This window comes from Ascaphus truei, chromosome 3, assembly GCF_040206685.1.
Source record: "Ascaphus truei isolate aAscTru1 chromosome 3, aAscTru1.hap1, whole genome shotgun sequence".
NCBI lineage: Eukaryota > Metazoa > Chordata > Amphibia > Anura > Ascaphidae > Ascaphus > Ascaphus truei.
The window spans coordinates 247,090,931-247,102,963 of NC_134485.1; the positions used below are offsets into that span (position 1 = coordinate 247,090,931).

General features: G+C 39.8%; 1 protein-coding gene across 1 annotated transcript in view; it reads left to right on the forward strand.

Moving 5' to 3' along the window:
- The first annotated feature begins 851 nt into the window (after positions 1–851).
- GABRG3 (gamma-aminobutyric acid type A receptor subunit gamma3) overlaps positions 852–12,033 on the forward strand; it is a 727,352-nt gene continuing 716,170 nt past the window's right edge. The window contains exons 1-2 of the mRNA XM_075590563.1: positions 852–1,184; positions 3,653–3,801. Of these exons, the coding sequence (XP_075446678.1) occupies positions 1,132–1,184; positions 3,653–3,801 (202 nt within the window). The 5' untranslated portion in view covers positions 852–1,131. The remainder of the gene's footprint in view (positions 1,185–3,652; positions 3,802–12,033) is intronic.

The window sequence follows — 12,033 nt, forward strand, 5'->3', positions numbered from 1 at the left end:
TGCAATTTGAATGCGATTGCCTTACTGGAATGCACATAAAAAGCTATAACAAGAATAACAATAATTCCTTAATATAATATAAAAGGAGGACTATTGAAATAAATATAATGTGAGGTTCAAGATTTATTTAAGTTCCTGTTATGGTATTTTGGGTGGTCCTGCAATCCAGAAGATTTATAATGTAGTCTCGATGTGGCTCATTCATTGAGATTTCATGGACAGTATAGTCATTACCTCACTCAGCCCTGCGATCCGGTTACCTCCTGGAATATAAACATTATCAGCACACATTTATCACCCTGTGTGCTTTGCGTTTGTCAAGTTCCGATCTCATACAGATCCACAATGATGTCTCGCAGACTCTATCACTCCGCCTCTATTTTTAAGGATCGTTTACTAACCGCGAGGATAGCAAGTACTGTATAACTGAATCACATGAGTGGAAATGTATTGAGTCCAGCAGCAGTCATCATGTTCACACTCAAGATGCAGATACGACTGAGTGCCATTATTTTCTCCTTGTTTCTGCTTTTGGAATGCTCTATTTGGAGGGTCAATCTTGCATCATAGTTGCACACTTTGCGGATACTGCAGCTGCTGGGGATTCGGGAATATGGTGCTTGTGGATCTAAACCCTTGTTTTTGACCAGTTAGGTCTCTTCCAGTGCTGACATGAAAGGCTTGCAGGCGCCTTGAAGCCTGCGGGAACTGAAGGTGTTATTACTCTTTGGAAATCTGTGTTCTACTTACACTGTGCCTTGTGCGCTTCATTGCTGTGGGTTACCAGTTGCAGGACTATACCATGTATGTGCAGTTCAAGGTGCATGGCAGTAACTAAGTGAAGCATGAGGATTGGAGCTGCATTATTTCGGGCAGCTGATTATCATTACAATAAAAGTGCAGGATCCCGCTCTGCATAAAACTAGCATTGGACTTGGAAGCTTGCCTTATTTTCACATCTGGAAGCATGTTTCTATATTGGGAGCATTAAAAGTAAAAAGCCTTCTTTTTGTAAATGGGAATACAAGGAAGATCAAGAATACGAAATTCTGCCTGTGGTTATTTTTGTTTGGATCATTAAGCATATGCTGTATCTTTTGTATTGTTCACCTGATTAAATCCTTCGCAGTCATGTCTGCTAAGCTCCTACTGGTTTTCTTCTTTTTGTCTGTATTTCAAGCCTGGTAAGTCTTGCTACGTTTCACAATACGTTAGTTGTTGTTGTTGTTGTGCTTGGAAATGTGATGAAATAGGAACGTGAATCGCTGGATCTATGTGAGTCTGGTTTCCCCTTTGTTAATTTATTAAACATTTAAATCATTCAGAATACTATTCAAAGCTACGCTACCTTGTGAAGGTGATTTATTATACTCATACAGTATTAACAAGAATTGGGGCAGCTCACAGCCAGTGCATACTGTACCTGTCTTTCTCTTTTCTAAGAAAGTTGTTTGCTTACAGGTAGTTTACTAGTTATAAAATTACTGTTATTTGAATAGTGTGTCTGGTAAGACATAATAGCAATATAAGGATGATCTCACAGTATTGCTAAGGGAGCTTGTTTCGATCTGGTGTCTCAGCTCTGCATCCTTTCAGCAATATACAGTTCAATTGAAGTAAAAAAATAACGTATGTATCGTTTATTTTGCGTTTGATCTATTTTAATTTGCATTAACTAATACCCTGTAGCTACTGTAGGAGAGCCAAGTTACTGTACAGTACTCAACTCATATCACACCGTCACCAGCAGCTTGCAGTTTCGACTGTCTCCTTTAAATTACCTTTCTTGGCAAAGATCAAAGAGCGATTAGAGTGCAGCCATACAATATGTGTAATGTGATTTTCTGAACATTGTAATTTAATTATCTTGCTACAAAATCATTAAAATACTTATTATATTTATAGAAGCCAGGCTTGGTGAATACAGTACAACAAGCCCAGGGCGAAAGGAGAACACCATTTCATACATTTGCAGCTTTTTACTATCCATGAAAATGAAATAAAACACACTGTTGATGTAAAATATTAAATTACATTGACACCTGTCAGCACATCTGATTGTAAGTTTTTTTTTTTGCTGATAAATGTAATCATATGACTATAACCTCAGTATAGGATTGTATTTCTAATACTCAACATACTATACTTTGTCTTGAAACGATGTGAACCAATGTAAATCTGGTTCAAAATAAGACACGAAATAGTGTGGTGACTGTGTCTAGTTACTTCCTCCTAGCTTTTTCTGTAAGGCCAAAGATAAGGATACCAATTCTTTTATAAACTGTACACCAGTCAGAATTCCTTTTCCAACTCAACTCTGTTATAATTAGTGATGAGTAAGGTTGTAGTGCACTGGCATTTTGAATGCATATCCTTGCTCTTGTTTTATCCACCACTTGCATACTGTACTTTAAAATCTTTTGGGATGACTTGTACTTTGGAAGTTCACTAAACGGTTTTGCTTATTTTCAAGGTTATGCAATGAATAAAATAGAAATGATAACATAAGTATATTTAAGCTGTTTATAGAATTAATTAACTTATCTGAATTATAGCTATAGTACAGTAACTAAAAAGTTATATAAAAATGAATGATATGAATCATATGAGCCATATGCTGTGTTGTTTGACCTGTATTTTTATGTTGGGGGATTCTACTAAGCACATCTAACAAAAAACTACTTTGTTTTATAAATAAAATTTGTTTTAGAACAATGCAGTATCCCTAAAAATACATTTTTACTAAGGTCTTTTGGGTATCTTTTTCATATAATCTGCTTCACCTTACCAACTTGAATAGGTAAAATAACTTCCATTATAAAATCACACACTTAGCCATCTTGGAAAAAAGAAAGGTATGCAATCTTTATAATTCCTAGCAGTTGCTTTAGTTAGATATGTGATTGGTTTAGGAAGTTTTCTTACTATGCAATGAAATTATTAGGTTGGCACCTTCTCACAGTTGTGTACAAGGGATATTTTTAGTTCTTCATAACTAAATAAATAATAAATACCTATTACGCTATCTTTTAATATGTCAAGATGTAAGAGACTTTGCAGAGAGATCATTTATAAATGCAATGATAAGATATTAGATATTAGAATATTTTTATTTATCCATTCATCTTAGTCTTGTAGTGCAGTATTTTCTGTATAGATGGGTTAGTAAATAGATTTTGAATATATATATATATATATATATATATATATTTTTTATTAAGAGAACAAGTAAATATAGTAAAACATTGATATCAGCCTATGGAATCCATACAACATGGAATATATTAGATAAGCTAGGTGACATATGAAAGACGTTACACAAATATGGACCGATTTTAATAGCTTTCCTATCTACTACACTTTTTTCACCACACAAATGGTATTTAATATACAAACATGATTCAGCATACTGTATAATCAGTAGACTACCCATTTCAGTAAAATGGGTACTATGAAAGTAAATTTGTGCGATCATTTGTTTTGTTTCGGAATGTTATCCATTATTTATTGAATAATTGTACAATGAAAGTACTGTATATAATCAACAAAGCACAGAACCAAAACAAATAATTAACTATCATTTATTGTTTTTTTTTTAAACATATACATGTCATTATAACTAATATAATTGTTTTACATTTTATTACTGTAGCTCCAGGAAGATTGAAGATGATGAATATGAAGATTTAACAATTAACCAAAAATGGGTACTGGCTCCAAAAACACAAGACACAGATGCTACGCTAATACTCAACAAGTTATTGAAAGAGTATGACAAAAAGCTGAGACCAGACATTGGAAGTGAGTTATTTTATGTAATTTTTTACAAACACTCCATCCTTGAATTTAAGATAAGTAATAAAAGATATAGCAGCCGTTATTGCACCCCTTAACACAGCTGCACATTCATCGTTCGATATATAATGCAATATTTAATGTGGCTATGTTCAAACAAACGGTGGCTTCCTTCAAACAGGTTAAAACATAATATTTATTGCATAATTTGTGAACTTCAATGCATTAACAGAGACAATAAGGCTTGGGTCCCGCTGCATCCGACCGCGCACGCAGCCGCGTGCGTGCCACTCACCAGCTGCTGACTTCCTCCCGAGCCGGCCCCAGTCCCTCCTCACTGCCCGGCTCACTATGCGCTGTGACGCGTCAGCCAGCAGGGGATGCAATAGAATTGTAATCCCGAGCGGCGACGGACCGCAGATAGTTGTGAAGTGCCTTTCACGTGCCGTCTGCACGTAGTGAGGGCGCCGGCACATGCAGCGGGACCTTAGCATAATGGCTGCTACGGTGTATCCGCAACTAGCAACACAGAAATGAAACCTACTACAGTATTTAAAATATATAATAAATGACATATATGGTTGCTATTAACACAGTATTACCTACAGTATGTTTCAATATTTAAAGAATAGAATAGGCCGAAGGAACCTGTGTGAACTATTCATTGTTGAAAAAGGTAAAATAGAAGTAATGTAGAAAAATCCAATGCATAATATTGTTTTCTTGTTGTTGTATGCAGTTACAATTGACTCTTACGATAGTGGCAAAAGCAAAAGCTATTATAAATAAAAAGGAATGCTACTGTATACATTTCCCTTATCTACGGAAGCTTAATTAACTAACAAAGAAGCTTCTTATAAAGACATGTTTCAAACTCCCTCGCACCAAGCTCATTATGTGAAAATGTCTGCTTTTGTTAAACGGTTGTTAGGTGATATTTTCCTGTGTGCAGTTACTTTAGAAAGGGGAGTATGCTTTAGCTGGATGTACTGACCTACTGTATGCTACAAATACAACCTAACAAAACTATTAGGCCTTGAAACAGAGAAATCTTTTCGTGTCATTTTACATTGCTAATATGTATCCAGCATCGTATTTATGTAATGTAATACCGATACCAGTTTTCTTTTAAAGGGTTTATATATGTGATTAGAGATGGGGGAGTTTTTTTTGCGAATTTGGATCCGTAGCCGATTGGCTGGTTCCTTTTTGTCCATGGATTTCAGCAGAACAATGTAAGAAAAGGGCGATTTGTGTTTTGCGTATTTTTTATTATTATTACAAAAACACTCTACGGATTTCACAACCCATGGACAGATTTGCAGAATTCAATCCGCAAATTCAGCAATCTGTTGGCGAATTCTTAAAGAATCCACCAACGGATTGCTGAATCCGCGGATTGCTGAATCCGCGGATTGGATTCTACAAATCCATCCACAGGTTGTTTCCAATGGCGGATTTTGATGAATCCACATGGATTGATATTGCCCAAATCTGTATGCGGCTTTGACACCATGAAACTGATTTTGGTCGTAACATCAGTGAAATTCTGGGAAAAGGATTTGGGTGGATTAGCCCATCTCTATATGTGATGTACAGTATTCATTATTTTGGAGAGTATACACAGTCATAATGAAGTCATAAAATGGCATTTCAGTTTCAAGGCTGACTACTCACTATTTAGTGGTTCTTTAGTGTTGCAAAAAATCCAAATTCTTTTTTAAACATGCCAAAAGGCTGATAGCAATAACTTATCCATTGAGAAGGGTTCCATGACTCCCATCTGAAAGGAGCACTGAATACCAGGGTGTTAGGGAGAATTGTAGAAGGCAGATGCATAGGCTGAGGTGAGTCTAAACAAGGGAGCAATGGTCTCTTCTTTCAGCTCATGAGTTGATGACATCCAGTGCTGATGGAAGGCGAGCATGTTGAATGGGAGCTAGGCCCAAGTCTGGCTATCCATGCTGGAGAACTAACACTATGATGTTACTCACTGGATTCCCAAATTGTATTGCCTAGTAAAATCACCCTCTTATGAACTAGTATTCACTGTAAGCAATATTACTAGCCATGCCACCATTTTGGAATCTCCTATTGTAGTCTCATTTTCGAATGGGCTCTATACATGTAAGAGAGTTAAGCCTTAGGATTTTATCTGGTGGTCACACATGTATCAAAACATTATAGTCAAATTGCCAAAAAGCCAATTGTAGTAGAAGGAATAAAGGTAATATAAAAGTGTTTACAAAGATATGGATGACAAAAATTGCAGGAACTATGGCTTTTAAGGGCTCCCTCAACTTATATTTGACAAATACAGAGTTTAGGTTAATCCTTGCACTGACGCATATTACTTTTGCAAGACCCAATAGACTTTTATTCTGAGTCCCTACCCCCACAAAATGTTTTTAACTTGGTCAATAGATATGAAATGGTATAAGTACAATATGTCATAGCTAAAATCTGTTTTGTGAATCTTGATGCAATCATACAGGTATCTGTTTTGTTACTGAGCAAAGACTGTCAGGCAGAATGACTAAGCCCTGCAAGCAGTTACTAATACAAAGACATTCACTTCAGGAGCAGTTCTGCAAGTTGATGTTGTTAAATCTGGTAATATCTCTTTAATTCACATGCTGAAGAAGTTTATTGATTTTAAATATGGATACGGACTAGAAACAAATATCCATGTGTGGCTCTTCATAGCAATCCTTCATAAAAAAATGGTTCTGAAATGTATTTTCTATTTAGTTCGGAAATATCACAATGGATGCTTTTTTGTTTACAAATCATACACGTACAAGTATTTTAACATAGTCTTTCAAAGTTTTACAAAATGAGCTTAAACTTTAAGTTTTATAGTTAGATGAATATTAATATCTTCTTAAAGGGTTCTTATTGTGACATTCTTTAAACTACTTAATGAGTAGAGAGGCGGCACACTTTATTCTTACTTGGCTAGTGCCGCAAGCCGGGAGATTTCCCGGCTTGCTCGGTTTTTTCCCTCGGCGTGCCGCGCGTCATCGATGCGCGGTCACGCTTCAACGGGAGTGTGCGCGCATGGCGAGTATGCCCAGGGCTCCCCGAGGGAGCCCTGGGTTCCTCTAATGTGGGGGATGGCGGTGGGGGCTCCGGGGGACCCGGTGGACCCGGAGACGGGAGGGGGGTGCCTCGATCGGAGGACCGATCTTTCGAGGCTCCGGCGCGCGCACGGGAAACCTCGGCGCGCGCCCGGTATCTGTCGCGGCCGAGACCGAGCAAATGTTAGAATAAACTCGGCCGCGACAGTAAGTCGTGATTAACTGGTAGTTGTATTACCCTTACGCGTAGTACAAATTCTGCTTATAATCAGAGTTATTGGTTCTGTGGGGCTAAACCCCTTATTTGTGAGAATTTACACTTATAGTTAATATGAGTGGAGAAACAGTTTGTGGAGGATCCTTATGGGTAATTTCAATGCAAAGATTGGTGACAAGCAGAAAGACAAAGCATCAGTTGGTAAGTATAGTTCTGGCAACATAAATTAACGTGGAGACAGATTGATAGATTTTGCAGAATGTGGAAACATCTACATCGTGAATTAATTCTTCATGAAGAATCAAAATAGAAAATGGACATGGAGTGGACTCAATAGAATAAGGAATGACATTGATTACACTATAACTAAGGAGAAACATGTGATTGAAGACTGCACAGTCCTTAACCATTGTGACAAGGAGTTATCAGCGATTGGTTCGCAGCGAATTACATCTTTTTTTTTTGTAACTTAGATTTTATTGCATTTTTTCCACACAAGTGATACAGAATACAGTATACATTACATTCATTTTTAGTGTTAATCTCCGCTATAGACAGTACCGTATGTCAGCTCGTGAGACATATCCCGGTTTTTCGGGCCCTACTCGACCGGGTTGTTTTGGGTGGACTAGCAATAAAGATAATAACATAATTCACATAATATAATTAATTCAAATTGACAAACACAAAAACAAAATCAATAAAAAAAATTTTTTTTTAAAAAGAGGGTAGGAAGGGATGGGGAGGGTAGGGAGGGAGTAAGGGGCGGCGCGGCCGAGAAAGGAGCATCCACTCATGCTAGGTCTCCACCGCTCCTAGTAAGGCTCTTTGTGGGTTGCGTCCTCTCCATTTTATCACCTCTGTAGGCTTTCTGTCTATTTGTCTGTGTAGTCGTCGTGAGCTGAGTTTCCACTCCTAAAGGAGAACACACCTGCATCTATCATAGCCAGATTGTGTTCCTCTCAACCCCGGGGATATCCGTCTGCGCCAGCCAAGGCGTCAATACTTTGAGATAATTGGTGCCAGTGTCGTTAACTAGACTCGTCAACTTTTCCATCTGGCAGATAAACCACAATCGATTTCGAATCTTTGGGATACTTGGCATTTCGGGGCGTTTCCTTAGTGCTGCGATCTCGCTCCTCGTGGCTAATGCAAAATGTGCTATTAGTTTATTGTTTGCTTTGGACAGGCCCGTTAGTGGTCTATTCAAGAGGAATAGCCATGGGTCTGGGGGAATAGTGAGGTCGAAGACCCTCTGTATCCAATGTCTAATTTCTTCCCATAGTGGGGAGATCCGCGGGCAAGACCACAGCATATGTAACAGATCGGCCGATCCTCTGCACTGCCGGGGGCCTAGCGAGGAGGATCCAGGCACGAACTTGGCTAATTTCATTGGGGTGAGGTACCACCAAATTAGGACCTTATATGCGTTCTCCTTTAGTGTGGTACATATGGAGCTTTTTGCCGTGGCCAGATATATAGCGTTCCACTCGTCGTCTTCTAATGTCTCTCCCAGGTCTCTTTCCGATTGGGTTCTAAATGACGGTGGCTGTTGTCTAGAGCTCGCAGAATCAACTACTTCCTTGTACAATTGTGATGTGAGTCCCTTTGTGTCGGTCTCTGCCAGACAGAGCTTTTCGAATGACGTCGGGGGGGGGGGGGGGGGGGGGTATGGGGCAAATTTGTTATAAAATGCTCGGAGCTGGAGGTACCTAAAAAAGTCTGAGTGGGGTATATCTTTTTCTAGTCTGACGTGATCAAACGTTTTAATCTTGCTATTGTATCCCTCAAGATCTTTGATTCATATATAACCTTTTTGTTTCCAAATTGAGGCATCTCCCTCTAGTAGGCCAGGAGCGAACTTGGGATTGTTCCAAATTGGGGACATTGAAGAATTACTCGTGGTGATGGAGTATTTAGTCTTATTGGCCTCCCAGATAGACAACGAGTTGGTCATTGAGGAAAGTGGCATGTCAGCAGATTGTCGTGCTATTTTAGGTAGCCAAATCAAGTTGCGTATTTTCAAAGGAGTGCAGGCAGCACCCTCTAATTCCACCCACCGTTTTAGATGTGGATTGGATTGCCATTGAACAATTTGGCTTAATTGAGCCGCTTTGTAATATGAGAGCAGGCAGGGTACCGCTAGGCCCCCCGCTAGGACAGATCTTTTCATATTTAATTTGTTGACTCTCATTTTTTTCCCTCCCCAGATAAATTTAGAGATTGCAGACTGAAGTGAGAGCAAATCCTTCAGTCTGAGTGGCACTGGTAACGTCTGGAAAATGTATAGGATACGGGAAGTAGGTTCATTTTGACGCTATGTATCCTACCTATCCAGGATATTCGTATAGAGGACCATTTATGGAGGTCAGCTATCAAAGTCCGAATTAGGTTGGGGTAATTTGCATTGTAGATGTCTTTGGTGTTCTTGGTTATTTGGACTCCTAGATATTTTATGTATTTCTGTTGCCAGTGGAAGTTAAAATTCAGTTGCAATAACTTCTCTATGTGTCTAGGGAGATTGATGTTGAGGACTTCAGATTTAGCTTGATTTATTTTAAATCCCGAAATGTTCGAGAATCTGTCCAATGAATCCAATAGGTTTGGCAAGGAGGTGAGGGGCTTTGAGATAATTAGTAGGATATCATCTGCGTACAGGGCCACTTTATGTGTTTGAGAATATACGTTTAACCCTGAGATATACAGGTTGTCTCTAATTTGCGCCGCCAGAGGTTCTATACATAGAGCGAACAGAAGAGGGGATAATGGGCATCCCTGTCTCGTGCCACTCTTAATTTGAAAGGGGAGAGATGGAAAGCCCTGGTGTATTACCCTGGCGGTAGGTCCTGAGTACAGCGAGAGAATCGCTCTACTCACCTGATCCCCAAAGCCAAATGCCGCAAGCGTCTCCTCCAGGTAAGGTCAGTCTATCCTATCAAAAGCTTTTTCTGCATCCAGACTTAACAGCATACTTTGTGTGTTATTTTTAGTGGCCAATTCTACCAGATCAATAAATCGCCGGGTATTGTCCGCTGCCTGTCTGCCTTTGATGAATCCGACCTGATCTGGGTCTATAAGTCTGGGTAGTATTAGACATAATCTATTGGCCAATAGTTTAGCGTATATTTTAATGTCAGTATTGATTAGGGATATGGGCCTATAACTATTGCAATCCAGCGGATCTTTACCTGGTTTATGGATTAATGATATAGACGCCTGTAACATCTCTCTGGGGATGGGGGCTCCTGCTAATATTGCATTGAACACGTGGAGCAACCTAGGGGCTAGTACTTTGGCAAATTTCTTATAGTATAGCCCCGAGAAGCCATCTGGCCCTGGGGCTTTTGAGGGTTTGAGTTCCTTAATGGCTTGTGACACCTCCTCTATAGAGAAATCAGCGCCCATTGCCTCTCTCTCTGCCTCTGTCAATCTCCTTAGTTTTGAGCTGGCTAAGAAATCTCTCAGCTTCTCGCTCGTTTTAGCGTTATGTGCCACTTTCTCTCCGTTATATAATGTTTCATAGAACGAACCAAATTCTTCTACTATTTTCTTAGGGTTGGCCGTGGGGGTGCCTGATTTTAAGCGTATAGCTTGGATATTAAACTTTACTTGTCTGTCTCTTAACGCTCGAGCCAGCATAGTATCCAGCCTGTTCGCTTTTTCGTAAAATTTCCTCTTAGACTAACTCAGCGCGTTATCTGCCCTGGAGGTCAACAACATGTTTAATTCAATTTTGGTATATTTCAATTCTTGTAGGGTTTGCGGGTCTGGGTTACTCTTATGGTGTGATGTAAGGGAATGTAATCTCAATAGAAGCTTCATAATTTTAGAGTACCTTTCCTGTTTTCTCCTAGCTATGGTGCTAATTAGTATGCCCCTCAGCGTCGCTTTGTGAGCCTCCCATAATACAAACTGGGAATCTACAGAGCCTGTGTTTGTGTGGAAGAATTTAACTATTTCTTCCTTTATTGTCTCATAAATCTCAGGGATTTTTAGGATTGATAAATTGAGCTTCCAGTTCACTCCTGGTCTGCCTGTTCGGATGTGCTCGCACCTTAGCTCTATCGGTGCATGGTCAGACCATGAAATATCATGGATCCCAGCTCAGGAGACCAGAGGAACCAGTTGACAAGAGACGAAAAAGTAATCGATTCTGCTGTAGGAGTGGGAATAGAACGTGTGTGGGTGGGAATAGAACGTATGTCCCTATCAGTCGGGTGTAGTTCTCTCCATATGTCAGTCAGTTGGTTGTCTTTGAGGCCCTTGCGTAAAGAGGTCCCCACTTTTTATGTACCGCGCCCGTATTCCCTGATCTGTCTAGATTTGGTTGCATGACCATGTTGATATCCCCTGCGAGTATTACGCCACCCCTCGCAACGGCGCGTAGAGTCCGAAAAAAGTCTTCAAAGAAGACTGTGTCCTGCTCGCAGGGGGCATAGATTGTGGCTATTGTGATGCATTGCTCCCGTATCGTACCCACTAGGATAACAAAGCGTCCCTCTGTATCTCTTTTAATAGTTTGGGCTACAAATGGGATTTTATTATGGAACAAGATGGCCACCCCACGTTTTTTAACCGGTGGAGGAAAGGTAGAACTGGGCATAGTCTTTGTCTAGGAATTTAGGTGCGTTGGTCTTGCTAAAATGAGTCTCCTGTAACATTAGGACATCTGCGTGTTTTCTTTTATAGTCAGTGAAAGCTATTTTTCTCTTGGTTGGGCTATTAAAGCCCTTAACGTTATGTGATATAAGGGTTAACGCCATCACTTAATGTGTGAGAAGTGTAACAAGCTAACGTTTGATGACTCACCCTGTCCATTTTGTCTCTTGTTCAACTGGCGGACGTCCTTGGTGTTGCCATCCGGTAAAGTTCTTGTGTTCCGTCCAGGCCGGCCTCCTCCCCCGGATGGGGAAAGGATTGGGAGGGGTAGGGAGGGAGGAG